This window comes from Dacryopinax primogenitus (genome assembly GCF_000292625.1).
Source record: "Dacryopinax primogenitus strain DJM-731 SS1 chromosome Unknown DACRYscaffold_16, whole genome shotgun sequence".
In the NCBI taxonomy this organism is placed as follows: Eukaryota; Fungi; Basidiomycota; class Dacrymycetes; order Dacrymycetales; family Dacrymycetaceae; genus Dacryopinax; species Dacryopinax primogenitus.
In genome coordinates, this window is record NW_024467213.1 from 569,849 (window position 1) to 595,364 (window position 25,516).

Sequence of the window (25,516 nt, forward strand, 5' to 3'; positions counted from 1 at the left end):
CGCAGCTCTCCCCGCCCTCTAATTAGAGCCCTGGGTTATGAGAAACCAGTGGGAACGGCATGATTCTCTTGGCTTGCTGACAAAGCATCTCCTTATCCCGTCTTCCACCCTTCCGCCGATCCCCATTCAACAAACTGAACGGATGGATGGACCGACTTGGTCCGCAATGAAGACGGCGTATAAGTATGACCCGCGCCACTGTTGCATTGATTGTTAGGCTTCATAGATCACAGAAAGTGCTCGGGTGAATTCATGATGGCCCTTGTTCGAATGGTTCAACGTTCGACACTATGACTCAAATGTTGTAGTTGGGAGCTAAATGGGTTACAGACGTCATGCAAGTCTTCGTGAAACACGTACTAGTACCTCTGATTGGATTATCAATACGAAGAGATTTGAGGACAGGGGTAAAGACCAGGTCTCAATATTTATTGCAAGTGTCAGCCTAAGCCGGTTGATAGCTGGGTGCCGCCCTGTCGGTTCCGTAATCTCGAATGAGGTGCAGCTCAATAGATTAATGGTTTCCTTCATTTTCTGCCGACGGCGCAGACCCATGCTGGCCAACAGTAGGGAGAAACCTTGCGTCTCTGCAGAAATCGCCGGTGCATAACAAATACAAATATTGAGGTGAAGTCCATCCTCTAAATGTATATAATTAAGACAACAGAGATGGCTGCAAAGCTAGAGAGACTCACCATCAAACCTGAGCCGAATTTGCTGAATCCAGTGAAGCAGGCATAAGTGATTTCAGTGTGTGAAGAAGCCCGATGAAACCCGATGGGTCCATTTCGTAGACAGTGTTTGTTCAAGAGATGTAAACACCGTACAACTAGAGCTCCTAGTGTTCAAGTATAGAGGACAGGGACAACAACCTAACAATAAAAGGAGTCGTGTGTTCCAAATGATTCCTACTAGTGTTTTGATCCCGAACAACAGGAACCAACCACACCTTTCACATTTTCTTGACGGCTCTTCTACTTGCTGTCAACCAACGACAGCGACTGCGTTTTCAACCTCACCATCGTCCAATGGCATCGCAATGATCGGCATCAGCATTTATAGCGAACCGCACTGTTTGTTTCCTTGTGCCGTTCCTGGTACCTATCCTGCAGAATGGAGCAGGGCGCGTCTCCAGTGGAGCCCAGTCCGAACGGAAACGCCCTTAGAGGTCTGAAAGATATCGCTTTTGGAAGTGTATGTACCTGCGGATCTCAGCATATGCACACGCCACTCATCAGTGTAACTTCTAGGCTGCCGGCATGGTATCGAAGGTGTTTGAACATCCATTCGACCTGTGTAAAGTCAGGCTCCAAGCGCAGGTCTTGGATGAAAAGCCAACCTTCAAGGGCCCCATCGATTGTCTGTACAAAACGTATTCCAAAGAAGGCATTCGAGGATTGTATCGAGTGTGTCGTGGTTTTATTTTGCTTGAAGAATTGCCTCATCGAATAGCCAGGGATTACCGGCTCCGATAGTTGGCGCTATGACGGAGAATGCAGTGCTATTCCTGGCGAACGGACAGATACAGGATCTGGTACGGATCGCGTACGGTCAACCAAGATTCGAGCCGGGACCAGATGGCACATTGCGTGCCACGTCCTTGTCTTTGGTCCAAGTAGCAATCGCTGCGGCCGGTGCAGGGGCGATCACTAGCTTTTTCCTGTGAGCACTTTTACTCTTAAATGGATCATCCATAAGTCAGTCATGCTGTAGGACACCGATCGAACTCGTAAAGTGTCGAATGCAAGTCCAGATGCTGGCGGCGGAAGCACGAACAGTGGCCGCCTTACATGCTGTTCTGCCCGGCGAAGCCCCGGTTCTCAACCGACCCTCATTTCGTTCACTGCAGGGGCCGTTCTCGATCGTTGCGTCTGTCATCCAAAATGATGGATTACGTGGTCTTTGGCTAGGACAGACGGGTACTCTACTTCGGGAGACCGGCGGAGCTGCGGCCTGGTTTGGAGCCAATGAAGCAGTATCCCGGTTCATGCTTCGCCGACGAGCAAAGAAACTGGGCTGTGATCCTTCCGAGCTATCGAAGAAGGACCTGAGAGCTTGGGAATCCGTAATTGCTGGCGCATGCGCAGGAGTTTCGTACAATACTGTCCTCTATCCTGCCGACTCTGTCAAGTCCGCCATCCAGACTGAAGAGGAGCTTCGACCCCGCCAATCAAATGCACCACGACCGACGTTCGTTGGAACCTTCCGTTCAATATATGCTGCTCAAGGCGTCCGTGGGTTGTATGCCGGTCTCGGCATCACAGTGGTCCGTTCTGCGCCAAGTTCTGGCATGATCTTTCTCATATATGACACATTGGTTAAACAATTTGGGTAAAGACAATGCACCAGAGGATCATGACGAACCCCTGCAATAGACTGCATATGGTAGTGTATTTATCTATGTATGCAAATAAGTACATACCACCATAGACAAAATGTTGGTGTCCGACGAGTTCCAGCGATCACGGAGTTTGTTATGCAGGGTTGTAAGGCAAGTCACAGTGCGGGAAAGGGGTGCAAAGGTTCCTCGTATTCTCACCTTCGACCATCACCGCAATGACACCCCGTGCAGCGTCCACCTCAGACCGACCACCTGTTGCGCACCACAAGTCGCCCCAGCGGCCCAGCCCCCTGCGTCTTTTTATGTTTACGTTGTTGACAATCGTCGCGAGCACCGCATTCCAGATTGTGCGTTCTGGAGCGACGATCAATGATGTGCCGCACTTCTTCAGCAGGGAGGGCCCAATTGCGGATCTCTGGCAAATGGGGACGAAAGCTTGTAGATTCCCTTTCGTAGCGTCCGTATAGCGGAGAGCTAATATCATTTGTGCGACAGCCACTGTAACGCTGTATGGCTCTCGACTATCCCCATCAACCCAACGCGTCGAGCTGATCTTGAGAGAAAAGGACATACCTTATGATTTCGTCTCAGTCAATATGAGAGAGAAGGAACACAAGTCGGAGAGCCATTTTACCAAGCAGCCGTTTGGCCAGGTACCTGTGCTGGTAGTACGTCACGCCCCCAGTTCAAAAACGAATTAAGGTTCAATGTTGGATAGGATGGTTCGCTTCAACTCTACGGTAACTCAAGTTCTGAACAGGAGCATATGTGCATGGAGCTCATGGTTGTGCTAGAATCCCGAGCTATTGGCCGGTACCTTGCCGGCTCTTATCCATTCCGGGGCATGCCACTCTATCCCATGTCTAACCTCACGAGGATGGCGTGGACGGAGCAGGCGGTCAGTGTGGAAATGTCGGATTTTGACCCTGTCTTGTCTGGCCTACTGGTGGAGATGATTTACAAGGGGTTCGTCGTGTGTCAGCTCTGCTGGTTTTGATGACCGTATTTTTTCCAGGGGCGAGCCGGACTTCGAACGGGTTCAACACCTGAAGGAGCAGCTGAGAGTCAAGATGGAGGGGTACGAAAGAATATTGGACCGGCAGAAATTTCTTGCTGGAGAAGTGCATCAATTGACCGGTTCCTGACGCATTAACTGATACGGATTCCAGGCACTGACGCTCGCGGATCTATTCCATCTGCCTGTTGGCACGGCCGTGCTGAAAAGGGCAAGCTTTCCAGTTGTCGAACTGTGATTCTCCAGCTCATGCGAAGACACAGTTGAACATCGTCTGGTATGATGGATTCCCAAGCGTGGAACGGTGCGATACTTGGCTTTCTCCAGGTTGAACAACTGAACAATTCGGTCTTATCGCAGGTGGTGGAAAGACATCTCAAGCCGCCCATCTTGGAAGGAGATCGAGAACCGTTCATGAGAAAATGCTTCTGATGTGTCGAAAATTCCTCAGTCATCTTCACCACAAACTAGCTTTATCGGGCAAGATAGGATGTTTGCTTGTCATCGTCATGTGAACAACGTTGTCCCGTGGAAATGAGCCCCTGTATTCTCAAAGGTGTCGACACATATACAATCATTACAAATCATCATGTATCACCCATGTGCATTGCCGATATTGAAGGCGCCCGCTCATCAAACCACTCCCCTTTCAAAACAGGTTAGAAATCTACTCGTTCTGCCATCTTTTATCCTTTTCCCTCGCCAACCAACCTTTATCTCATGTTCGGACTGAGACGGCAGTCCATTCCATCCCTTTCAAGTGCTACATTCGTTATGTTGTTCATAAGCTTCAGACGAAACCTAATGTACAGGTGCCCGTTTCGAGTTTTGACCTTGCTAATACAGATGTCGACAACTAGACTCCTACTCGGCTTCGCCTGGCTCTTGTGCCACGAGCATACGTGCCGTTGCGCTCTAACTGATATGACTTCTGGAGACCTTTAATACTACTGACTATCTCGGCTGGGATACAGAAGGTAAGAGCTTGCATGACGAATAGGGGGAAGGACCAACCAGCTTCTTTCACATTCTCGGCTTCCAGCTCGTATCGCTTCTCCACACCATCCTTCATCACGACCAACTTAACCGTTTGAGGCACTTTTCTGCTCTGTTTACAGGAAACCACTGCCGTGATGTGATGTGATGATGTCTTGGAGCTGCTAGCGAAAGCGCGCATGTTGCTTGAAGGGAATATCTAGGGGTCACAGTGACAAGCAATTCTCGCACCACAGCAAGCCACTTACATGAATATAATGACCATCGATTGCAAGGGTTCTTTCATGTCTGCCTAGCACAGGCATCTTGCGGTAAACATTGAATTTCTGATGATCAAGCTTCAGCAGTCTCGAAAAGCAAGAAAAGACTAACGGTATACCCTATAACCAGTCTCAACGGAACCTTTGACATCTGCCGTATCTGCCATCTTGTGATATATTGATGCTGTTGTTCGATTAGACTAAGGTCAGCTTCAGTAACAAAGATGCTTGCCATTCGGATCTGTAGTCTTCCACCTCTGTGCCAGAAACCCGTTCTCTTGCAGATAGACCCGCGCAACCAGGACGAGATTAAATTTTCCTTCCAAGCTAGCTACCGTTCGATCAAGCGGTATGGCAATTGTCATGTCGGATGTCATCAAGCCCCACTCCTTGGGGTTCGGAAGGCGACGTTTGCGACAGACAGCGTCCAGGACATCGGCAATATAGGTATCACTCGTTCTACCAAGTTGTTCAGAAACGATGTACTGCACAAGGGAGTATACATACGTGTGAATAGTGGTAGAGAAATGTGGAGCATCAGGGGCCGCCATTCGGACACGTAGAAAGACTGGAGGCCCTACGAGGCCAGACAAACCAGCCGTGTTCGCAAGGGCGGTTATGCCGGAGGACGTAACAACAGATGTACCAGGCTTAGACTCTGGTATGCCCAGGCCACCAACGGTGTTTTGGCGTCTCGTCGCCGTGAGACGAGACGGCCGCCGCACGATAGCAGCGTTGTCTACTTCATTCTGCTTGACTGGTAGCAGTATATCATCAGCTGATGCCGAGGTTACAGGAATTCTACTCACCTTGATCTTCCGTAGCTTCACAGATAGCGTAGGCATCGAAAGCAAACTTAGAAATAGGCCTAGATCGATCGAGCGCTAATGACTAGGGTTAGAGAGGCGAGAAAAGAGAAGGTACAAGGAGCGAACCAGGGAAATCTTCGTCAGGTTCACCATCCTCCTCAACCATGCGCAGACACCAGCCCACCGTACTCAGATGAATTTCACGCTCCTTGTCTCCAGTTGCGCTTTTTCCTTCGGGTAATAATCCTTCGTCCAAGCGGGGATCCAGACCTTTATCCCAATACGTCCATAACCCGAACCCAATGATTTCTTCAACGCTCGCATCTTTGCGAACTGTGACTTGTATGGGCCGGTCTCGGTTTTGACGTGAATGAGGGAAGTACAAGGCTAACGCAACGGCGCTGGGTTCTGCCCGTCCAGATACAGCCGCATAAAGGTCCGTGAATGGATTGTCCGAAGGCATAAATTGAGAAGCCAACTGGGCCGTTAATGCCGACTTCATGGCAAGAGGAGGTATAGTCCGCTTGGCGAACGTGAGCTGTGTCGTCGGTGAAGACTTCGAGCTGTGCCTGTGCAATTCGGGCGGTTCGTGTGCATCATTCGTTAGGGAGCGGATCATGATGTTGCCCTGCCCGGTGCCAGCCATGAAGGGCCGCGGTACTGGAGAAAGGACTTGTCCACTCGGTACAGATTTCTCCGAAGCACTGCTAACCATAACGCTGGGCACGGTTTCTTGCGGGCTGGAAGGTTGTCCGGAATCGAAAAAGGACTCTTCTGGTGGAGAGCCCATTTTACCGAGTATTGGATCTTCGGGCTCCGCAATTCGAGCAGCACGCTGTTCGTCAAAGCGAGATTCTGTTACTGGACTTAATCGACTACGATTGACCAATTGGCCTGCGACCTGAAGATGGCTGGAACCACCTGCAAATGCGGAAGACTGCGATGTCGATAACATCGATTGCATCGACGGTTGCGAGGGAAGGGATAGCTCGTCAGACGGGACCGAAGTTGGCATGGGATGATCGCTGGAATCACTGTGAAACAAGGTGAGTCTTGCACAGAAGCTGAGACATTGACTTTCACGCACGCTCGAAGCAAGTCTGGCGGGTCAAACTCATCTTCATGCTGTCCGGCACCGATCTCTGCACGCTCCACAGCATCTGTAGAAGCCACTCTGAACTCCTCTTCATCTTCATCTTCCTCATCCTCATCCTCAGCATCGACCTCCTCGTCGGACATTGCCGGACTGTCCACGGTCAAAGCACTCTTCGGCGTTTCGATCTCGTCCGCGGAGGGCTTGTTAGACACGAGTGCTGACGGCGTATGAGAGGAAGCTAGTGAATGATTTAGTGCCGTCGGAATAAGAGGACGACTGAGAGGAAGACGCTGTCGCATTCGCTCTCTCCGGCGAGCCTCCATTTCTGCTGCACGGGCAAAAATCGGTGCATGAAAAGAACTCGGCAAGGCAGCAGATGGGGTGGGTTGTGTAACTGGTAGATTGACTACAGCTGCAGTGATTCCATTCGATGCAGGTACCACCGGACATCCTGCAAGAGGAGTTGAAGGCGGGAGACGGCCGCTATCATTGTTGAAGCGAGTTAGTGCAGTTCCTGCGGAACCGCGACGCCTGGGTGTTGTTTGTGGGAACCTCTCAGTCCCACCTGGAGAGGTAGATACAGTCGGAATGGGGTTGCTCGTTACTGTTGTCGATGCTGAGGGAGTTGGAGCACTGTCAGATCGAAGGCGGGCGACCTGCGACCCAACAGATGTGCTAAGCTCGGCCGCCTCTAGACCCAGCCCGCGATTTCGAGGCGTGTTGGATGTGAATCTACCAGAAACTCGCATTCCAGCAGCCCCATTTCTAGAGCTCCCGTAAATGGTTTCAGAGTGCCTGAGCCCAGTCGCTCCAAAGTTAGGCCCGTCCCCCATGCCTGACGAAACAGGTGGCGTTGTTGATAGACTGCCATTCGCAAGGCTCGCATCAACCGCAGCGAGTTTGGGACTTGACGGAACTCTCAGTTCCGGCCACAGATCCGGGTCGTCAAGACCAGTCGCAACGACTAATGGATTGGCACAATGCTTCTGAGAGATGCTGATTATACGTGGACCATACGGATCGTCCACATGACGGAGGTAGTTAAGACGAAGATTGTGAATGACATAGCTATGGAAAGCGCGTCAGGACAAAAAAGTGCATGTATGCTCATTGAACATACTCGGGGTCACTAATGAGGGACATTGGATCTGTACGAACGACTGACCAGTCCTGGGTGAGAGGGTAGTACGAGCAATCTCGTTGAGGCTAAAATCACGCGCGTCACCGTGTCAACAAGTGGCTGTGTTTACCTTATCAGGCGGCCCAATGACGCACGGTGGAATAAATGTGAAGATATGGCGCTTATCGCTCGCATCTCTCTTTCTCGCCGAGCTTTCCTAGTCGCTTCTGCATCGCGCACATACCCGGCTAACTGATGAAAAAAGCCCTCATCAGTCACACATTACATTCTTCATCAATATGTCCGAATTCCCCCATTATCAGCAGCCATCTTCGTTGCCCTCAAGCTATGCTCTCATGAGCCATTTTAATCCGGAACTCGATCCAGAAGAACGCGAAGTAGAAAGCAACGGGGAGATATCAAGTTCTATTGAAGAAGTTTCGCAAGGGATCTCGATTCAGCAAAATATCGATCCTGCTCTGGCTGGCCCCTTTGGCCCAGTTTCCTATGCAATCAAACGTCGCAGGACAATGTCGGCAGTCCCCACAACAATTCGACCCAACCGACGGATCTTATCCCCCCTTCCGGGAACACCGGTTGCGCCTCCTGAATCTCCATTTGTTGATGAACACACTCCTTTGTTGAACACTGAAATTCCGGACAGAAGAGACAGTAAAGAAGCCCCGAGATCTTCTTGGTTTAACTTCGGCAAAGAGCTCAATGTCCTAATTCGCTACTCATTTCCGATTCTTGCGTGCGCATTCTGAATCATCACGATATATATTGCGTCTGAAATTTGTTCAGGACTCAAGTGTTGGAGTACTCCCTCATTGTGGCTTCGGTCATATCTATTGGACACATCGGCACAGACCAGCTCGCAGGAAGCACGTTAGGAAATATGACTGGTAGTGTCACTGGGTATTCCATTGCACTTGGTTTCATTTGCGCACTCGATACTCTGCTCCCTACTGCATGGACATCTGATGATCCCAGTATGGTTGGGCTGTGGACTCAGCGCATGGTCGTGCTCATGACGATTCTTCTTGTGGTAAGATGCCCTGCTGGACGGAATATGGCAACTTGCGTTGATAGTTCCTCCCAGCCTATGCTTGGAATTTGGTTTAACACCGAATCGGTAGCTTCTTGCAAACGATACCGGTGCTATCAAGCTGAGTTTCGAATAGATTCTCCTGCTCTTGCATCAAGATCCTGAAGTGGCACGCTATGCAGGAGCGTACCTGAAGTATGCGAGCGTTGGACTACCTGCGTACACATACAATGCAATCGCGAAGAGATACTTTCAAAGTCAAGGTGACCCTCATCTATCCAGTTCTCATCAGTCCCTGACGTCCGTACAGGTCTCATGCATGTTGTAAGTCACCGTCACAAAAAAATGCCAGCTGTAACCCATGGTATCAGCCTACCGTCGCAACTGTCATTGTTGCACCCCTCAACCTTTTCCTCAACTGGTTATTGGGTAGACTGATCGATGCTATACCTCTACCAAAGTTGACATCTGCGTAGTGTGGGGTCCAGAGCCCGTGAGATTGGGATTCAAAGGCGCGCCGCTTGCTACAGCATTTAGCTTCAATTTAATGGTACATCTTATCGAATACCCCGGCCTGCCCTTACGCTGACTATCTACGATCAGCTTATTGTGTTCATCATATATGGTGCATTCTTCGCGCCGAAAACTGCATGGTGTCCCGTGAGTCATCGTAGTTTTACGCGGCTTGGAGAGTTGGTCAGTTTAGGTATCGCTGGTGTCGGTAAGTATGCCAGCTGTCGATGATAAACTGAATTCACTGCATCGCAACAGGCATGACGGTATCGGAGTGGTGGTCTTGGGAGATCGTTGCACGTAAGTCTAACTTCTTATGCTGAAGTCCGTTTACTTAATAGTTGCCTCTTAGTGGCCGCTAGCTTGTTCGTTTGCAAAGAACCGTCTTGATTCGTTGCATTCATGGCTTTTGCAGACTAGGACCTTCTGCACTAGCAGCGCAATCCGTGATTTTGTCAACATGTAGTGGACTCTGGCAAGCAAGTAATGCCTTGTCCATTGCCGCTGCTGTTCGGTGCGTTGTTTCCTGGGATTGTCTGCCATCCTGACTGCGTTTTCAGCGTGGGCAACCTGTTAGGTGCCGGACAAGCGAGAGAGGCAAGCCTGGCTTGTAAGGTGTCTTTGTTCATGGGCATATGTGCGGCCTCCCTTATGGGAGGCTTGCTGATCACCTTTCGACATAGTAAGTACCTGCTGTTATTGCCTGTGTCACCAGCTAACTTTGTCACGTAGATTGGGCGTGAGTACTGAGCAGAGCATCATATCTAGACTCTGAACAAATGCAGATACATTTTCAATAATGATCCTTCCGTGGTTCGCCTCGTATCCCAAATCCTACCTCTTTGGTGTGTCTCTTGCTTGATATGGTACCAAGAAAGCAACTAAATAGAATGGTCCTTCAGTGCAGGCTTTCAGGCATTTGACGCGCTTGCAACTATCTCAAGTGGTATTCTTCGTGGCCTTGGAAAACAAGTAGGAGCATTGTTCATTTGACAGTTCCCAGCTGACGTCGTTCACAGTCGCATGGGGCCGTGATTAATCTCACCGCTTACTATGTCCGCGATCCTATGCTCATTTCAGTGTTCTATCATTATGCTGACTATATTTGCTTAGGTGATTGGCATTCCGTTGGGTCTCTGGCTGACCTTCAGCCGACATACACAGTTGTACGGAATATGGATCGGAGTGCGTTCCTTACCCATTCGTAAGACCAAGGAATGACCAGAGCAAATCAGTTAACTGTCGCACTTGTCTATGCTTCCCTTGTTAGTGTTATTTTGGTCCTGCGATCCGACTGGGAGCATGAGGTAGACAAGGCCAGAGCGCGTTTTACAGATGATCAAGCCCAACCGATCAACGGGACAGAAGAAGGATGCACGGAGAATGGTTCTGCGTTGCCCTAAAAGGATGAATTCCAGGAGTGCTTGATGAAACACTTAGATTGGATATGGTAATGACAAGTCATGAAACAGTATATTCTATTCTCTACACACCTGCTACCACCACTGCAGCACATGCAGTCCACCTCACGGGGTAGCGGTCTGATCAAAGCGATGTCTTTGACAAACCCTGGGGGGTAACTGCAAGATGTTCAGTCGTCCCGCTAGCGTTGCCCATTTGCTCGTTGCCGGCGGTATTAGCCAAAGTTGCCTCGATTTGTTGTGCCAGTGCGGTTGGACCCGTTGTCTGCAAAAACCACGGCTTACTCATGTAGTTCCGGATACTGACAAGGGGATTAGTACTCGCGTCCAATATTAGGATAACTTGACCACCTGTCCGGCAGAATCACAACAATATTCTTGCCTTCTACACCACCAAGCGTTCTATATCCTTCACTGCTCTTCAAATAGCGCAGGGCTCCGGCTAGCGCACTGCCGCTGCTGCCACCTATGAGCATGGACTCGGTTCTGATGACTTCACGAGCTGTGGCAAAAGCTTCATCGTCGTCGACCTTCTCCCTGTGTTCAATAAGCCCATTGTCGCTCGAAGGAGGACCGTGAGCTGCATACCAAACATCAACTAATTCTCTACATAGGACCTTCGGCAAGAAATCATAGCTGCATGGATGTCAGCACTGGCTCTGGCCTCCATTAATGACACTAACCCTATCCCCTCTACCTGATAACCACAGATACCGCTCTGCACCTTCTTATTGACATCATCGGGTGCCAAGACGCTACCGACTGGGTCCACCGCGACAACAACACAAGCCGGATTGTGGGCCTTCTTGATCGCACGACTGATGCCGGTCACTGTACCCCCGGTACCGGCACCTGCTACAACACAATCGACCTTTCCAGAGGTGAGTCGTTGAGAATTCGAAGGTGCGGTGACGGCCGCCTGCCGACAGGGTGAGTCATCATTACTGCACCTGTAGAGCACGCGTACAATGATCTCAGGGCCAGTTGTATACTCATGCGCCAACGGGTTGTCCGGATTTTCATACTGGTTTAAGATAATGCCGTACGGGATTTCCTCTTCAAGCTTCTTTGCCACACCTAAGGTCTTGTCGATTCAGTATCCCACTCATGCCTGGTACTAACTATTGTACCGATATGGCTTTCCGGGGAATCCCAAGCTGCTTCAGTCGGCGTTCGAACAATCTCTGCGCCGAGCGCACGAAGTGTAGCCTCCTTTTCTCTACTCATCTTCTCGGGCAAGGTGATGATAACAGGATAGCCCTGGTTTGTAATCAGCATCACGCAAAATTCGTATCGTCCATCATACTTTGACAGCAGCTACTAGCGCAAGCCCAATTCCTGTAGTGAAGTAAGTTAATGTATGAATCAATAAGGGTGCTCTGCGATATCACCTGTGTTTCCACTGGTAGGCTCAATAATAACACTCTTGCCGGGAATAAGCCTGCCGTCCCGTTCAGCTTCCTGCACCATGCGCTTTGCTATTCTGTCCTTGACGGAACCACCGGATGAAAGAAACTCGGCTTTGCCCACTACACGGCGATGCGCAGTTTAGAAAGTCTGATTGCAGGCAATCATCGAGATTCACTGACATAAATTACACTTCAGACCATGCAGGGCAGCAAATCGGTCGAGGCGTATCAGAGGTGTATCGCCAATTGCATCAGTGGCATCATCTAGAATGGCCTGTACGCGATGTGACATATCTAAAGCACGTCGCCGTAGAGGAGAGAGATATTAAGGAGGCACTAGAGGAGGCGTCTTCCATGATCGGGTCGTGTCGGTGCCAATCTTTACCGGATCTTGGCAATTTAGCATCCTCGTCACGTGCAGAGGAAGGGGGAGATCCCTAAATTCTATTTCTTTGACTTACACCTCAAAATGATTGAGCATTCTAAATCACTCGTCACCTATCCCTGCGGTGTCTGTCAATTCATTAGACGTAGCGAAAACGAAATATGTCCTTTATGGTTTCTCCATGTCAGTTGTTCTCCCACGGGAGCAAGAGGAACTAGATTATGTAAGGAATGTCATTTGTGATATACCTAGGGAGGAACAAGTGTCATGGTCTTCGCTAGTGCCATAAAAACTTCCGCGCCACCTTTCTGGTTTAAGAATCATCTTACACATAGGCGCTGTCCACTTCACACATTTCTGGAAACCAAGTCACGTGCACGGTCCCATTTGCGCGACGCGTTCAATCTCACCCCCCCATCACAACAACCATCATGTCAACGCATGCTCCTTTAACCACATATCGAAACCCCGCCCTCTTAACTGAAATACTCCAGTTTCATCCTCAGCTACTCCTGGACGATGTGGTCAATGTTGCGTATGAAACATTGTATCACGCTGTGGAAGCCCTCGAAGTGTTCCTTTTGCGTTGGGCGGATGATAGGGCTGAAGCCATTGCGAAAGAAGTCGACGGGGTGAGCTACAATTAAGTATTCCCGGGGGGCGGAAGAGCTGAAAGAGCTTATTAGGGATTGTACGCGTTTCAGACTTTGCTAGAGTCATATGCCGACACCGCTTTTGATTTCTTTGAGGTTTGGGCGCTCCGAAATGTCTTCTCCTTCCCACCAGCCGATGTCTCTTTACCCATCATACTTCCTCATCATGCAGGACTTAACTTGATTTTGTCCGGTCCGGATGAGGATGAGCTGCGATCGCAGCTAGATCAAATGCGGATCCGCGTGAGGGAGGTGAGTGCAACCTTTTCCAAGCTGGTATGAGTTGACAACCGCCGAAGGCTCGAAAGCTCAATGTCCAATTGAGGAAGTCGAACCGTATGGCCGAGAGGCGGTTGGCAAGGGCCAGAGAGCGCCTGCAGCATTACAGTTTTCTTCGCGACACGACTGCAGTTACGGCGCCCGGTAGGTATCCTTCTGTCTGTCTGTCACGCTCGCGACATTTATGTTGTCCACAGCGGCAGATCTTCTAGCAGATCTTCTGCAGGCTCTGTTCACACTACCCGCTGCTTCGTATGCTACTGCGACAGGCTCAACAAAGCGGCCCTGGGAACACAGCAGCACGGGATATCTTAGATGGGGTGTTCGTCGGCTTGTCGATCGTGGGCGCAGCGGTGCCGTTTTGGAAGCAATGGTCGACAAGGTACAGGGCATTGGGGCGTGGGAGGTTGCAGGCACATCTCGCTCTGCCAATAGTTGATAGCACATGTCGGTTGCACGGTTGGGTGACTTGGTGTCTATCAACATATGTAACAAGATACTGTATTCTACTGCAGATCCCTGTTCACCCTCACCCCCCAATGATGTATTTTTTCTGTCAAGGTAAGCCAACGGCGCACGTAGTGTTTTCCCTAGAGCTCTTGACGCGCAAATGAATTGAGGGCAGGATTGATAAACTAGCATGTTGCACCAGAGGTCATGGAGCCTCTCGCGAAGTTTTCTTCCATCTACTCACCCGCGAGAGCCACTAATCTATGTTATCTATCACTGCCTGAAGCTCTCTGCGGCGTTCCTCTTGTTGATCAGGCGCCAAGAAAACAGTTGCAATGGGAAATCGCTCTTGACACAGCTTCCGGAAGCTCTCTTGAATCTCTGGGCCGCAAACCTCTCCGATGAACATGCACGCCTCCAAGCAAACCTATACAGCGATGAGGTTGCTGGGTTCTTTCAGAATGGCAGGAATAGATGCTTCTCACCTGGACATTTGTACTGCACTCAGGATGAAGGAGTTGCCACGTCAAGCTTCGAATCCCCTCGGACTCCTCTGAACCTTTGAACACATGCAAACCTCGAGCAGCGGCGAGTATTGCTGGTGCATGATTTGGATGTTCTTGTAAGTACTGGGCATTGAAAATGTCGAGAGTTTGCGGACCAATAATGCTGACGATACACTGCAGAATGGGCTGCGCAACGCGGGACTCACACGTTGACCAGTCTACCAACGGTGAGCATGTTAGTTGCCCAGGAGCGCTTGGTCGTGCTGACCTCGAGATGCCAGTAGGATGGCACGAACATGGATTTCGGGATGATCACCTCTAAGCAACTTTGCCGTTTGATACGCTCTAACTGCTTGCAGGTACTTTCCTGCCGGAACTGTGAATCAGGTCGAAACACAGTCGTATATCACTCACCTCGTCGCCAAGCCACATCGAAAACAGTCAACCAATATTCTAAATGGTCGTGCACAAGGCCATCACAACGAGAAAGTATGTCATGGGCTTTGATCAAGGGTTCCTTGAGGGACACCAAAACGCGGCCATCCGGATCCGGGTCTGCTGATGCTGCTGAACCATCGACAACTACTTTGCCATTCGTGCCATTCGTGGGGAGTTCAGTTCGCTTCTTCTTACGGCTGTGCTTCCCTGTCATAATTTTGGTCAGAATGTGAGAGGTTGCATTATAGTCTGGAGACCTTGATCCATTTCACGCGCCAAGTCCGGATCATCATGCAACTTCACATAAATCTGCACAATCCTAGGTGAGCTGTGTGATTCTACGGGAATACCAAAATAGCACCTTGGCAGCTGCCACAGCGGCCGTGATGTAAGCAACATGTCCTCGCAAATGATCCTCAAATGCAAGCAAACTTGACAAGAATTGGCCCATGAGAATGAGGCTCTACAACGACACGTACTCAATATATGCATTAAAAGTGAACTTGCGTAGTGAATAAGCGTAGAAGTCGAACTGATCGTCCTCATAGTCGTCGAAGATCTAGAGCCATGCTAGTTAGTTGGTCCGCGCACAGTTATCCAGGCAAAAGCATGACCTTGAAAATGCTGTGATAACGTTTCAGAGCTCTTCCAAGCCTACGTTGATGCACCCAGGCATCACCCTCCTGCTGAAGATAGGCGAGGGACTGCATGTCCTCCAGGTCCGTGCCAGGATTCAGTGCATCTTTCTGTATATTCTTGAGTAACGACCATCTGGGGCCCATGGGAGCGACGACATACCTTGGTGAAGAGGCCAAGTCGTCGGTTAGCTTCTTCGATGTTACCAGATCGCATGAGGTACTTTGCACATTTTCCGTTCAAAAATCTGTCCTGGCCGTCAAGCTGCCTAGCTTTCTCCATCCATAGCGCTGCACCGAATGGATCGCCAGCCCGTTTCAAAATGCGCGCTTTCACCATCAGCACTTCGGGGAGAGCTGGAGAGAGCTCAAGAGCTTCGTTGATGATTGATAGAGCCTTCTGCGGCTGTTCAACATAGGAGAAGTGTTGCGCCAGGAAAAATAGCGTCCAAACGTATGTGGCGGGTGTTTCACCTTTGGTAATTGCATTGATTTGACATCACCCAGACTTGAGCCGGCCCTTACCTTGTTCAGTAATTGCTGTGTCCATTATGTTAGATGCAGCAAGTTCTTCCCGAAAGCGTAAAACAACGTCTTCCACAATGGTGCGCTTCGAATCATTGCGATATAATGACTTGATGTCAGAAAACAATGAAGGAGACCCTCGTCGTAGGCCGGAGACTAGGTAAGGTATCACGTGGTTTCGGAAGGCGTCAGCTGGCAAATATTGGTAAGTGCAATAACTCGGGAACAAGTCGAGCCCACATTCTGCCACGTCGAGTGAGAGGCGCTGGGGGGCTGATGCTTTCGGGTACAGAGATATGAGCTTAACGAGAGCCTCCAACACTTTGAGTTTCGATTCCGGTGAGGAATTTCCTGAGGGAGAATCAATCGGGTGGGCAAGATACAAGGAGACCAAGCACACGTAAATTCAAACCTTCACAGGCGAGGTAGGATCGATAAAGTTCATGAGAGTCAGGGTTCCTTTGCAACAGCATTTTCCAGGATTCACGTGCATCGTCCAATCGTCCAAGCTTTTCGAAGAGATGCGCTGCGCACCGTTAGTGGTGATGTCTTTAAAGTGCTCTGAGAATTTACCTCGGATTGTTCTGGCATAGGCCCTATCCATGATGCGACGCTCATTCAACTTCTCTTCCAGGAAAGCAAGAGCGCTGGCGTAATTTCCGTCAGCTTCCAGGGTTTTGATGTGGAAAAGCAATATATCTGATAGTTCAGCGTCCCCATCTGCAAGATTCTGAGGGCGAGAACATTTGCTATTAATATGGAGGTAAACCAAGAAATTGGACAATGTTACCTTCAAGGACGTCTCTAGTTGCTCCAGCACCGTAACCGCTCGAGAGTCATCCCCATTAAGGTAATAAGCAACTGCGAGGGCATACCAACTCTGTCGAAGCTGTGGTCGTAGTCTCAGCAGCGTGTTACGACTCTCCACGTGAGCATCATAATGGCGAAGCTGGAGCTGAAGCTGGGCAGTTTCTCGTAGAATGTTGAGGTTATCCTGACTGCTTGTCAGTCACTGTTGCCATTAGAACTCTTGTTCATGGCGTACCTTGTCAAACTTCAGGGCTTGAAGATAGCACTTCAAGGTCTCCTCGTAATTTTTGTCGCTCTTATGAGCAATTCCATATACATGCCATACGATATGCGAAGTCAAATCTAGTCGCACTCCTTTTCTTATGAGCTCAAGGCCTTCCTCTCGGCGGTCCATGCTGTGGAGAATGAGGCCTTTCATGCAGAGAGTTTCTACCAGGGGGTGAGCGGAGATCGTCAAGGGGCAAACGAGCGAACCGCCATGTTCAGGGAATTTCTTAAGGATAGTATCTGCCGTCTTGATACCCTTCTTGTAGAGTTTTGTCTCGTACATTTGCTGTCCTCAGTGTTTGAACATGGCCCGCGCTCTAATGAGTGTTGTGCTCACCAGAATAGTTCGAAATAAGGCAGCCTCCTTCTGAGGTAAGACTCGCTTTGGTGGTATTGAAGTAGACATGTGCGCTGAGTCTGCTGGACAGGATTATTTACGGCGCTTGCTACACGACTTGGTTCAGGGATCCTCGTAAAATGCGGCACAATTGTGGGACTCCCACGTGGCGCTCGGCATCCGTAATATGCGGGGACCGCGTCGCGTCGCGTCGCTTCCCTCAACCGTCCTTACATCCTTGGCTGGAAATCCGTGATGGTGTCAACACGCAAAGCGCACCCAGCACCGCACAAACTCCGATTTCATGACAAGCTCGTGGGAAAGACGTTGTCGACGGATGCATTGCAGAGAAAGCTGAAGGTAATAGTTGACCGAACTGGATGCTCTGCGGGATATTGACAAGTATGCAGGCTTTACATACCGAGCTCGCGGATATCGACCAAGATAATGTCGATACGGGCACATTGGCTTTGGTCCGCAAGGACCTTATCTCAACATCCATTCTTCTCCACAAAGACAAAGGTGTGAAGGCGTTTGCAGCATGTTGCTTGGCAGATCTTCTACGTTTGTATGCGCCAGATGCGCCATATACGGGGACGGAGTTAAAGGTACGGTTCCCAGTAGCATGGTCTTCCACTCACTCATATGTGTTTTATAGGATATATTTCAATTCTTTTCTCGACAGCTGTATGGTGGATTGAAATCATCGAACGGGCCACACTTTACGGAGTACTATTACCTTCTTGAGTCATTATCGAACGTGAAGAGCATCGTTCTTGTCTGTGATCTACCACAGGCGGATGAACTGATGTCGGAGATATTTCGGAATTTCTTTGAGCTAGCTAAGTGAGCAAGACACGATAGGATGATCTGCTCAGATTCTGATAAGCACCGTCAGACAAGATCTGCCAAGCAATGTGCACACATTTATGACCGATATTCTGGTTGCACTAGTGGACGAATGCAACACTGTTCCTCAAGATGTACTTGAAGTCGTGTTGGCGCAATTTCTGTCCAATGCTGTGAGTATATCCCATGTTGATGGGATACCTGATACTGAAGCATTACGAAAGTCAACCACAGATGGTGGACGTAAACTCGCGATCGCCGTCTGTACCGAGAGTGCAGAAAAGTTGCAGCGCTATGTGTCTCAGGTGTGTGACTGTCCATCCCGGAAATTCAAAGTCCTGATGTTATTTTGACAGTATTTTACGGACATAATTCTACAACACAGCAAAGGAGAAGATCTTGAGGATCTCCGAGCCGCACATGATCTCATTAAGCAGCTGAACCGTGACTGTTCTGGTCTGCTACTCAATGTAATCCCTCAGCTTGAAGAAGAGCTTCGAGTGGACGAGCTAGATATTCGACTTATGTCGACAGAGACCTTGGGAGCTATGTTCGGGGAGAAGACCCTGCTCGGTAGCGGGGAGTTGACGAAGAAATATCCTTCGGCCTGGCGAACATGGCTTCTTCGTCAGAATGACAAGGTCGCTGTAGTACGCGTGGCAGTGCTCGATGCTGTTCCCAGTCTGCTTATAAATCATCCAGAGCAGAGGAGTGATGCTGAAGGTGATCGGAGCGTAACTCGGACAAATGGTTTGCTAATGTTTTGATGACAGAAATCTTACAACGCAAACTGCTTGACCCCGATGAGAAAGTTCGAGTTGCAGCATGTAAAGTCTGCTCACGCCTCGATGTTGAGATCGTTCTACAGTACATCAGCATCGACACCTTAAAGGTCATTGGTGGTCGAACGCTAGACAAGAAGGCATGCGTGACAATTGTATCGGGAGAGTACGCTCACTTTATCATCAGGCAATTGTTCGGCAAGAGGCTGCTATGTGTCTCGCCAAGTTGTATCGCTCTGCGTATACCGATATGTGAGTCATTGACTTCCCCCTCCTCCTGCCCCAAAACGGACAATATTGCTCATACGAATCAGAGCCACATCGAATAGTCAAAGTGTGGCTCACTTATCATGGATACCTAACGACCTTTTGCACGCCCTCGCTCAACCGAATGCAGACATCAGGTATGATATTCGACCTTACTCTATGATGCGCGTAACATGGAGACAGATCTTTGATCGAAAATGTGTTCTTGAACTATATTTTACCATTACCATCAGACAAGGATGACGAGACTGCTTGGACACAACATCTCATTGTTCTTCTCCGATGTATTGACGAAAAGGGGCTTGCAGGTTTGTTCACCATGGCAGGTTTGCAACCCGGGTACAATGTATTCGATTTTGACTGCACGCTGGGCTGACACTCACCTAGACGAACCAATCTCTTGGAATCTTACGTGGCATGTTGTGACGACGATAATGTAAGCTCTCCAAATCTTTGCATTGCCCTGTTTCACGGGGATGTAGGGAGGTCCTGCTGATGATGAGCGTGATGGAGGAGCCGACCAAAAGCTGCAAACTACCATTCAACGCTTATCGTGTACGTGTTTACCCGATTCCACGAGTTCCTGTTGCCAATTCACACCTCCTGAAACAGCAAACTTACCTGATCCGATTAAGGCTGCTGATGACCTTCGTTCATTCGCTCAACTGAAAGACAAGCGATGCTGCAGATTGCTTCGATCTAGTATCGATGTGAGCTCGGATATTAGAACTGTTGTGAAGACTAGGGCTAGTGATGACTCATCTATATCAAACCTGTTAGCTGATGTATCTTTAGGGCGAGTTTTTCACTCGATTGGAAAGTAATGCTGCTTCCATACTACCCACCTTCCGGTTTCTTTGGCAGAAATTCGCCGCATGGATAGTGAACGTTTCTTCAATTCTTGCTCTGGTCAAGACTTTCCAGAGTTCCCATAATGAATATGCCCGCAGCCATCTGCGCGCATTGCTGGCCAAAATATCAAAATACAACCCAAACATCTTGAAGCCTCACGTGAGCGAATTGGCGAAGGCGCTTGCTGGAACGACTACCGAGCTTCTGGCCGAGGTCGCACTGCAAGCACTCTCTGCTGTCTTCGTGGTTGACCCAGGTTTGGCGCCGTCCGACAAGTAAGTCTGGTAGAACATCTGATTTTAGCCGCTGAGTTTTCCCTCGAGACGTCTTACGGAGCGAGCTACCCAATATGCTGAAGGTTCACAGCATCGGCAAGCGAAGTTTGCTGCACGTTTATTAGCACATACTCGGAATAAATCACAACTTTCTACTTCTCTGGCTAAGGTATTCTAAACACTCGAGTCTCGTTAGCACTTTTCTCACACTTTGAGCAGTCACTCGCAACCTCCCTGCCTTCTGCGGATGCCCCGCACCTTGTTGGCCACCTATCTGCACTCGCTGAGCTAGCACAGTCTTCGCCGGATGCATTCGAGTCCTGCAGCGAAATTGTCATGCATTTCATTCTGAAAGATTTGTTCATGCGCAGTGAGAAAGTGAACAAGGTTGGTACATGGCATTCATGACTCTCCCCATGCTGACATAAGTGTGCCGCCCCAGACCGAAGACGAATGGGTAGATGAACCCGATGTCCCTTTAACAGCTCGCGCCAAAGAGCTTGCCCTTCGCATCTGCACTAATCGTTGCCTGGCCCACGCTGCAAGTGAACAAGCTGTTGACATTGCAAGACCTGTTATCAGCCTGCTTTTCAACATCTTGGAGACCGGGGGTACACCTTTCCAAGGTGTTCAACAAAGGTATGCCTATCACTGCACGACAGCAGTTTAACAGGTGACCATTCGTTAGTCTCCTCGACAAGTCGCGGATACGTGCCCAGGCTGCGGTTTCCCTTCTGAGGTTGGCAAGAATTCCTATATATGACAAGTTGGTCGGGAAGAAAATGTTGACACTGGCTCTAACAGCTCAGGTAATGCCGTGTCAAGGATCTTCAAGATCAGGGCTTACTGTTGAGCAGGATACTTGCTTCGGGGTCCGAATGTTTTTCATCAATAAAATGATCAAATATAGCACCCGAATGCAGATACAACCTCGCTATAATGTCATCCCTTTTCTCACCGTTCACGATCCGGAAAGCGAGCCCAGGGAAAAGGTGCGAAGTGGCATTGAATATCCTTCCACTCAGGCTTATGGAATGTTATCCCTTTATTAGTCACGATCCTATGTCAGCAATTGCATGCGCCGCCTTCCTCGCAGTACGTGGTCTCTCTCGAGTTACACGGTCAGAACTCATGTGTGGCCCTCCAGACGCAAAAGTAGCATGTTTCGAAATGATTTTCCCCCGGTTTCTTCATCTCCTGGCCCATCATCCAGATTTTTCGACTAATGTAGATGATATCAGCGAAATGGCAAAGTGCGTCTCTCCGATCTTTCCCTATGCCAACCTCAACAAGGTTTCTCAGATATGTTCGATTTTATCTTGATCTGGTTTGCACCGGGGAAAACCTGCCCTTGTTGTGGCATCTTGCCGGTAGGCTCAAGACCGTTGAAGATGCAGACATCCCGCCTTCCGAGGTTTGTGCTTTCTTTGCGAACACCTTCAGTTCTGAGGCATTTGGATAGAATGTCTACGTTGTGAGCGAGCTTGCACAGCATCTGTTGAAGCGACTCGCTGCTACGCATAGTTGGAGCATCTCTAACTATCCTGCGAAAGTGGAGTTGCCTGGGGACATATTTCTTCGCTTCCGTGATTCCGCAGCAGCTGGTGCTGTTCAACGCAAAGTGTATCTTCCAGAGGACGTACTTCTTCACCTTCAAAATGAAGCGACATGGCTCACTAAATCGATCCCGACGAAGCGCAGGCGCGCACCAGCCATCGACAAGGAAAACATTCCTAATGCGCCCCGGTGAGTTGCTCACCCTCGTCACTGTTCTTACATTGACGCATACTAACCTAGTCATTCCCGGCCCAAGAAGCGTCGTCGGAAAGTGGAAGCCACTCTCGCTGATGAATCCACTGAAGTTTCCGATCAATCTGACTCAGATGTCTCCCTCGATCGTCAAACAGGCGGCTCATCTCCACTCAAAGCCGAGTATGAGAATCAGGATTCCGATCTGACCAGCTTAGACGAGGAGAATGAACCGGAGCAACTGGGTAGAGGTGCTCGCGGTAAAGTATGCTGTCCAACGCCTTTGTTACTGTTTTATGGCTGATTCTTGAACTAGGCGAAGGCCAAAGCCGCTCGAAGGGTGAAAAAAGCGAAAGGGAAGAAAGACATCTAATCTCCAGTTGACGCCTATGTACACCATTATTCTGTATGCGGTATTTCCCCGTTCTATTTCTATGTGTGCAATTTGTACGAGCTGTGGACCACTGATGTGTATCACCTATAATGATTATCAAGGCAATAGTTAACGCCCTCTTTATTCCATGTACTTGCACAGGGCCCGGGGAGCTGCCAAGACGCAGGCACGGAATCATGCGCCAAGTCTCATGAAGTGGTCACCTCTCTGACAAAGAATAATCGCCACCTGGAATCACCGGAGATTTCTTGCTAACGTAGTTTAGCAATGAGCGGGTCAGGGCAGCGAACGGGTCAGGTTTGTGGACCCTCTGTGATGGATGTACGATATCTCACCATTAAAGCAACATCTCATTAATCAGACCGCTGTACAGGCACATTATCTACTTGTTCTGCACCAGGGCACGTCCTGGAGTTGTGTCCAGGCAATCTGCAGAGTCTACAGCATTGTGCACCCAGATTTGCTTGATTCAACCGAGCCTCCCCTCTGCCTTGATCCTGCCCATCCAGCTCACCAACACGTTGCTCCGCCAAGAGCTCATTGGCTTGTGCACCAGTAAGTACTCCAGAGTCCTGGAGATGGACATTCTTGATCCTGCGACGTCTGGAAAGGTGGTCAACTGTCTCTTCGAGAAGCTGCACTCGTCCGGTCAAGAGTGTCATGCGATGGTCTTGCTCAATGGCATGCTTTGCAAGCTGGTTAATCAATGCATAGATTGAGGTAGGTGAGCTCCCCTGATGCTGGGCAATCCTGTTCTTGAGGAGTGTTGCTTGGGAGGCAGTCTCTGCTGCGGTCTTTGGTGTTTGCGAGACCCATGGCTGCTCCGGTTCTTCATCGACTGGCAGAGGTGTAGGCGTCCGTGGGTGTAATGTGAGCTTTGATATGACTGCCTGTGCATTCAGAGGCACCAGACCAGCACCTCGGAATCCACTCTTAATATTTTGAACTGTGAATGCCAATGCAAATGCAGTGTGGAATGTGGCAAAGAAGTTGGGCTTTGTGATGCTTGTGATGCCGTACTGTGAGAGCCAAGAGATCTGGTTGCAGTATGCCTGCTTCAAAGGCCCGAAGATGCTGACATCGAGAGGCTGAGTATAGTGTGATGAGTGTGGCGGTAGGCAGAGGGGGACAATATTGTGATCCTTGCAATACTGGTTAAACTCGACCGTGACATGGCTCGTATGACCATCAAGGACCGGCATGCGGTATTGACCAATCCTGCGGTTCTCAGTACACTTGTTGAAGTGCATAAGCCATTCCAGACCAGTAGTGTTGTCCGTCCAGCCTTTGTCAGTGGGTTTGACAACCCAATCCTCCGGGATGTTGTTGTCCGCATACCATGTTGCAAGGTGGTGCCGCCCAAGCACGCAAAGAAAAGGGGGGGGGGACGTACCCATCTGCTGCAATGCAGCAGATAGCTGTTGCCCACTCCCGGTTCTCTGGCTGGATAGCCTTTGGCCGGGCTGTCCGTTCACTGCTTATCACAACCGTTGTCGATCTGATCATGTCCATGGCAAAGCCGGTCTCATCGAAGTTATAGAAATTACCTGGCTGAACACCATATTTTGATTGCATATTGGTCACAAGCCAGAACCATGCAGCGTACACTTGTGAATCTTCCTGCTGCTCTCTTGTAGTCAAGGGGACGGGAGAGCCGAGTCTTGATCTCTGGTCATCGTCAGATGAACCGGTCTGCCCATGCCACCCTGACCTTCAACCCTTCTCTCTTTGCAAGCAATAGATCCGCCATCCCTTCCAAATCTCCCTTTTGCACTGGAAACCCCTGCTCCTCCAGCCTCAGCACATACTCAATGACCACACTCTCCTCAGTTGCTGTCAACTTGGCATGCAGACCATGCATATCTGCGCATGCTTTGACACCAGCCATTCTGTGCTGCAGTGTTGAGTTCAACACATTGTACTGCCTTGCAGCCTATTGGATAGACAATGCTGGATTGGTCTTCCATAGCAGCAAAAGCTAAGAGCACTTGGTGCTCATTGGAGGAGGGAGGCATGGGTACAACAGAGATGCATGACAATCATGTATTACAGGGTCCGTGATGTGACCCACTTACTGCTGTGACCCGCTTACTGCTAAACTACATTAGCTGGTTGTTGATGAATGTTCCTTTCAAAAAAAACTCCTATGATATGCATATTTGTGGAAAGTGGTTGTCAGAGAGATGATTCTGTCAAGAGGTGCATAACATCTTCTGGTACACTATGCCATCCCAGTGTCCAAAAATTGCCTCACCATCAGTGACAGAAGAGGCTTGCCCCTGCTCAAATATTACCAGATAGGTGGTGAGCCTAAACACCTCACAATTAGCTAGTCTCCATTGGGAGGAAGACAGCATAGACTATTTTTCAAAAAATTGTTTAAACTTGTATCAGGAGACAGTTTACCCAGTGCATATTCTGGCTATGTGCAGGGTTTCTGCTGTAAAATGTGTGTGAACCAGATCAACTCATTGACCCTAATCCTGCATGGGCTGCATACAAACTTTACAAATTGCAGAGAATGCAGATCATAGACCTCTGTGAAGGTGCTACTATACCACAAATAAAATAAGAAAGGGGGTACTGCAGCTGGAAAGGGCTCTGTAAAGGTTGATATCAATCGAGGACTAGAGAGGGGGACTCTGGGAAGTGAAAGCAGGGGCATATTTGGAAGGACCTCCAGCATAAATACCTGCCCAATTCTTGTGCTTTTGATGATGTAGTCAAGCAAAGCGAGGCATTTCCAATTTCTTCACTATTCAGTCTGAAACATTCAGAAGCAAACAATGAAGGAAGCAAAGGGTAAAAAAATCATGTCATTATTATTATTATTATTATTATTATTATTATTATTATCATTATTATTATTATTATTATTATTATTATTATTATTATTATTATTATTATTATCTATTATTATTATTATTATTATTATTATTATTATTATTATTATTATTATTATTATTATTATTATTATTATTATTATTATTATTATTATTATTATTATTATTATTATTATTATTATTATTATTATT

General features: G+C 49.0%; 8 protein-coding genes across 8 annotated transcripts; 6 read left to right on the forward strand and 2 right to left on the reverse strand.

The window, feature by feature from the left end:
• Window positions 1-246: 246 nt before the first annotated feature.
• Window positions 247-820, forward strand: DACRYDRAFT_23915 (uncharacterized protein). Its single transcript, XM_040773461.1, has 2 exons — window positions 247-641; window positions 696-820. The coding sequence occupies exon 1, from the start codon at window positions 320-322 to the stop codon at window positions 608-610; it is 291 nt and encodes a 96-aa protein (XP_040626258.1). The 5' UTR covers window positions 247-319; the 3' UTR covers window positions 611-641; window positions 696-820.
• A 267-nt stretch (window positions 821-1,087) lies between these two features.
• DACRYDRAFT_118094 (mitochondrial carrier) lies at window positions 1,088-2,335 on the forward strand (the record flags this gene model as incomplete). Its single annotated transcript, XM_040770523.1, has 4 exons — window positions 1,088-1,194; window positions 1,251-1,406; window positions 1,457-1,662; window positions 1,714-2,335. Exons 1-4 carry the CDS (start codon window positions 1,114-1,116, stop codon window positions 2,333-2,335), a joined length of 1,065 nt encoding a protein of 354 aa, XP_040626259.1. The 5' UTR covers window positions 1,088-1,113.
• A 221-nt stretch (window positions 2,336-2,556) lies between these two features.
• Window positions 2,557-3,942, forward strand: DACRYDRAFT_118095 (glutathione S-transferase C-terminal-like protein; the record flags this gene model as incomplete). Its single annotated transcript, XM_040770524.1, has 7 exons — window positions 2,557-2,779; window positions 2,837-3,009; window positions 3,060-3,307; window positions 3,357-3,462; window positions 3,511-3,567; window positions 3,620-3,660; window positions 3,717-3,942. 7 exons carry the CDS (start codon window positions 2,557-2,559, stop codon window positions 3,772-3,774), a joined length of 906 nt encoding a protein of 301 aa, XP_040626260.1. The 3' UTR covers window positions 3,775-3,942.
• Window positions 3,943-4,144: 202 nt separating this feature from the next.
• Window positions 4,145-7,660, reverse strand: DACRYDRAFT_118096 (uncharacterized protein; the record flags this gene model as incomplete). Its single annotated transcript, XM_040770525.1, has 10 exons — window positions 4,145-4,319; window positions 4,371-4,551; window positions 4,601-4,678; window positions 4,732-4,796; window positions 4,845-5,071; window positions 5,120-5,369; window positions 5,422-5,496; window positions 5,548-6,455; window positions 6,509-7,585; window positions 7,638-7,660. 10 exons carry the CDS (start codon window positions 7,658-7,660, stop codon window positions 4,213-4,215), a joined length of 2,991 nt encoding a protein of 996 aa, XP_040626261.1. The 3' UTR covers window positions 4,145-4,212.
• A 196-nt stretch (window positions 7,661-7,856) lies between these two features.
• Window positions 7,857-12,355, forward strand: DACRYDRAFT_23917 (MATE efflux family protein). Its single transcript, XM_040773462.1, has 26 exons — window positions 7,857-8,391; window positions 8,442-8,685; window positions 8,740-8,772; window positions 8,822-8,948; window positions 8,996-9,009; window positions 9,057-9,114; window positions 9,162-9,235; window positions 9,289-9,406; window positions 9,457-9,498; window positions 9,551-9,563; window positions 9,614-9,712; window positions 9,759-9,880; window positions 9,931-9,937; window positions 9,984-10,043; window positions 10,101-10,170; window positions 10,218-10,253; window positions 10,312-10,383; window positions 10,434-10,924; window positions 10,974-11,156; window positions 11,208-11,255; window positions 11,303-11,538; window positions 11,587-11,703; window positions 11,750-11,879; window positions 11,926-11,959; window positions 12,013-12,148; window positions 12,209-12,355. The coding sequence occupies exons 1-18, from the start codon at window positions 7,937-7,939 to the stop codon at window positions 10,599-10,601; spliced, it is 1,812 nt and encodes a 603-aa protein (XP_040626262.1). The 5' UTR covers window positions 7,857-7,936; the 3' UTR covers window positions 10,602-10,924; window positions 10,974-11,156; window positions 11,208-11,255; window positions 11,303-11,538; window positions 11,587-11,703; window positions 11,750-11,879; window positions 11,926-11,959; window positions 12,013-12,148; window positions 12,209-12,355.
• Window positions 12,356-12,844: 489 nt separating this feature from the next.
• Window positions 12,845-13,784, forward strand: DACRYDRAFT_110083 (uncharacterized protein; the record flags this gene model as incomplete). Its single annotated transcript, XM_040768993.1, has 4 exons — window positions 12,845-13,045; window positions 13,100-13,318; window positions 13,366-13,489; window positions 13,543-13,784. 4 exons carry the CDS (start codon window positions 12,845-12,847, stop codon window positions 13,782-13,784), a joined length of 786 nt encoding a protein of 261 aa, XP_040626263.1.
• A 212-nt stretch (window positions 13,785-13,996) lies between these two features.
• DACRYDRAFT_82512 (N-terminal acetyltransferase A auxiliary subunit) lies at window positions 13,997-17,262 on the reverse strand (the record flags this gene model as incomplete). The annotated part of the gene is made up of 16 exons (XM_040776575.1): window positions 13,997-14,222; window positions 14,281-14,519; window positions 14,570-14,668; window positions 14,716-14,946; window positions 14,997-15,048; window positions 15,101-15,170; window positions 15,219-15,298; window positions 15,354-15,485; window positions 15,538-15,848; window positions 15,900-16,091; window positions 16,140-16,250; window positions 16,300-16,425; window positions 16,473-16,629; window positions 16,690-16,893; window positions 16,945-17,138; window positions 17,184-17,262. The coding sequence occupies 16 exons, from the start codon at window positions 17,257-17,259 to the stop codon at window positions 14,052-14,054; spliced, it is 2,445 nt and encodes an 814-aa protein (XP_040626264.1). The 3' UTR covers window positions 13,997-14,051.
• Window positions 17,188-22,088, forward strand: DACRYDRAFT_96151 (uncharacterized protein; the record flags this gene model as incomplete). The annotated part of the gene is made up of 23 exons (XM_040777350.1): window positions 17,188-17,212; window positions 17,588-17,673; window positions 17,724-17,921; window positions 17,972-18,159; window positions 18,212-18,467; window positions 18,519-18,885; window positions 18,936-19,084; window positions 19,132-19,196; window positions 19,259-19,348; window positions 19,395-19,550; window positions 19,599-19,647; window positions 19,694-19,766; window positions 19,824-19,957; window positions 20,007-20,338; window positions 20,387-20,507; window positions 20,558-20,725; window positions 20,781-20,977; window positions 21,027-21,147; window positions 21,196-21,330; window positions 21,391-21,433; window positions 21,486-21,591; window positions 21,641-21,752; window positions 21,801-22,088. The coding sequence occupies 23 exons, from the start codon at window positions 17,188-17,190 to the stop codon at window positions 22,086-22,088; spliced, it is 3,459 nt and encodes a 1,152-aa protein (XP_040626265.1).
• Between the last annotated feature and the right edge of the window lie 3,428 nt (window positions 22,089-25,516).